The sequence below is a fragment of the Lathyrus oleraceus genome, chromosome 4 (genome assembly GCF_024323335.1).
Source record: "Lathyrus oleraceus cultivar Zhongwan6 chromosome 4, CAAS_Psat_ZW6_1.0, whole genome shotgun sequence".
NCBI classification, from domain to species: domain Eukaryota; kingdom Viridiplantae; phylum Streptophyta; class Magnoliopsida; order Fabales; family Fabaceae; genus Lathyrus; species Lathyrus oleraceus.
In genome coordinates, this window is record NC_066582.1 from 134,658,602 (window position 1) to 134,660,948 (window position 2,347).

At 38.9% G+C, this 2,347-nt stretch overlaps 1 protein-coding gene across 1 annotated transcript; it reads right to left on the reverse strand.

Annotated features, from left to right (window-relative positions):
• Positions 1 to 358: 358 nt before the first annotated feature.
• Positions 359 to 1,141, reverse strand: LOC127136394 (uncharacterized). The gene has a single exon (XM_051062953.1). It carries the CDS (start codon positions 1,139 to 1,141, stop codon positions 359 to 361), a length of 783 nt encoding a protein of 260 aa, XP_050918910.1.
• Positions 1,142 to 2,347: the final 1,206 nt, after the last annotated feature.

The following is a 2,347-nucleotide window of genomic DNA, read 5'->3' on the forward strand; positions in this document are numbered from 1 at the left end:
ATGATGAGTTTTTTGTTTTATGTTTTTTTGAAAATGTAAATGATGCATGAATGCTTTTTTTATTAAACCTCTTTAGTTATTCATGTTGTTTTATTGCAAGAAATACTTAACAATTTACGTTTGCAATCAAGAATAAGGGAAAACACACAGAGTGAGTCATAAAAGCTTCATTCGTCCTTTGAAGGGAATCATATAAATTACAAATACATGGGAATCCAAAAATACAAGTGGTTGAGACAAATAAACAACCAAAATGTCAACCCTAAAAGTGACCCCTTGAGACTTGCGAAGAGCCTCAATATCGGTGATGAGTTTGGCCATTATCTTATTGCAGAACTTGACGAAATGGTAGACATCTTCAGGGGTGTTTTTTTGGGCACATGATTAAATCATCCTCTTTTAACTTATCAGGAAAGTCTTGGAGAGCATAATTAGTCAGTACTGTCATGTTGCCATATTTGTCCCTCCACTCGTTGTTGAGGGTTTGGAGGTTATGGATGATTTCATCCCTTTGAGCAATTGAAGCTTCGGCTCCATGGCATCTCTCCCCCCAATATATGCACTCGTTTTGCAAATCCAAGTATGCTTGATCATAGATTCCCATCTTCAGATTCTTGATTTTCTCGTAAGCTCGTCCCAAGTTAAACTGCTCGCGCAAGAAGCTTCGGTGAACCTTTTCCCTCTCTAGATGTTCCTTAGCCAAGAGATCCTTGCACTCCTTTAGAGTGGCCCTAAGCTCGAGGACTTTGGCTTTGTAATCCTCCCTAGCCTCTTTCTTCATAGAATTAGACCTTTCAAAGGTCTTCTCAAGGTCCCTAATGCTTCGGTATGCTTGATCCAACTTGTCGTTGCGAGTGTCTAGCTCAGAATTGGCTCCTAGTAGAGCACCACCAACCCAAACTCTTTGGTATTTGACTTCCTTGAGTCTCTTCTTGCTAACCGCAAACTCCTCATAGACTTTCTTACCATTGTCCTCAAAGGTGTGGTTACGTTCCTTGGCACGATTGAGTTGGACTCGTAATTGAGTGTTTTCTAACTCAAGCTCTTGTATTTTATCGGTAAGCTTGTCCATATCTTCTTGCAATATAAACTCGGGTTCGGGCACAAACGAAAATGAAGAAGGGTAAAAAAGGAAAGGCATCTTGATAACCCTAGCCCTCTATTTTACCCACACAAAGAAGGGTTCCTTGGCTAGGATGTTCTTCTTTCCCCACTTGGTCAATCTGGATTATGCTTGTCCAAGCTCTTCACACTCTCTTCATGTTTGAATCGAATGGGTCCATGTTATTGATGATGAAAGGTATGAGGTCTCGCTCCTCGGGAAGAGTCAACATGGCGTATCCCAACTATCTCTTGAGTAAAGAGGGGTTATAGTTGATACAACCATGTGATCCTAATAAGGGGACATTTGGTAACCCTCTATATCTTGCAATGGCATCCTTTGTTTCCTATTTTCTCTTGTACCAAAGGATTGAACTGGCGGAGAGAGATGAAAACTTTTTAGGCCACAATAGGTTCTTATAGGCAAAAAGTTCATGTTGAGGCATACAAGCCCTCATCTATAAGTGTAACAGGGGAGCACAACAGAGAAAGGTCCTCCTCTCTTCTCATGCCTCGTATGGAAGGTATGATAGAAGTCGGCGAGCATAAATGGCACCGTATTTTTGGTTAGGAAGACTTACACCGCCAAATGATCCACGAATTTGTCTATGTTTGGGAATAAAACAATTACCTTTCTTCCTTATGCATTCTGGGAAGTTATTTCTTTCGTAGTAAACAGGCTTCTGCAGTATGGGAGGTTATTTCTTTCATGCTGATTGAAACATTTTATATATGTTAAGATTATTTTAAGTCTTAAATTCACGGGGAGCTCGCAAACCTAACTCTGAAATTCTAAGTTGAAAAATATTTTTTAATAGTCTAAAATTCAAGGGGAGCTTACAAACCTCACTCTGATGTTTTTATATGATTAAACCAAGTAAAATTGGTTCATCAAAATATATGTTTTTGTCATCATCAAAAAGGGGGAGATTGTAAGAACAAGATTTGGTTTGACATCTGGCCTTTAGTTTTAATGATAACAATGAATTATTTTTTAGAGAACAATTTTGTATCCTAACGGTTTTGTCTAGCGTGTAGCTTTTTCTAACAGGTTCTGATTCTGCAGATTTGGCGTGTGACGTCATCCGATTTTGGACTCAACACACTCTGACTCTGAAGAGATACAAAAGTGATTTACAAGATGATGTCAAGTTCTAGAATGCTCTTAGATAACGGTTCTGATGAATGTTTATGCTAAAGCTTCTGACTGTGACTCTGATGGAATAACCTCTGAAGAATTTTCAAG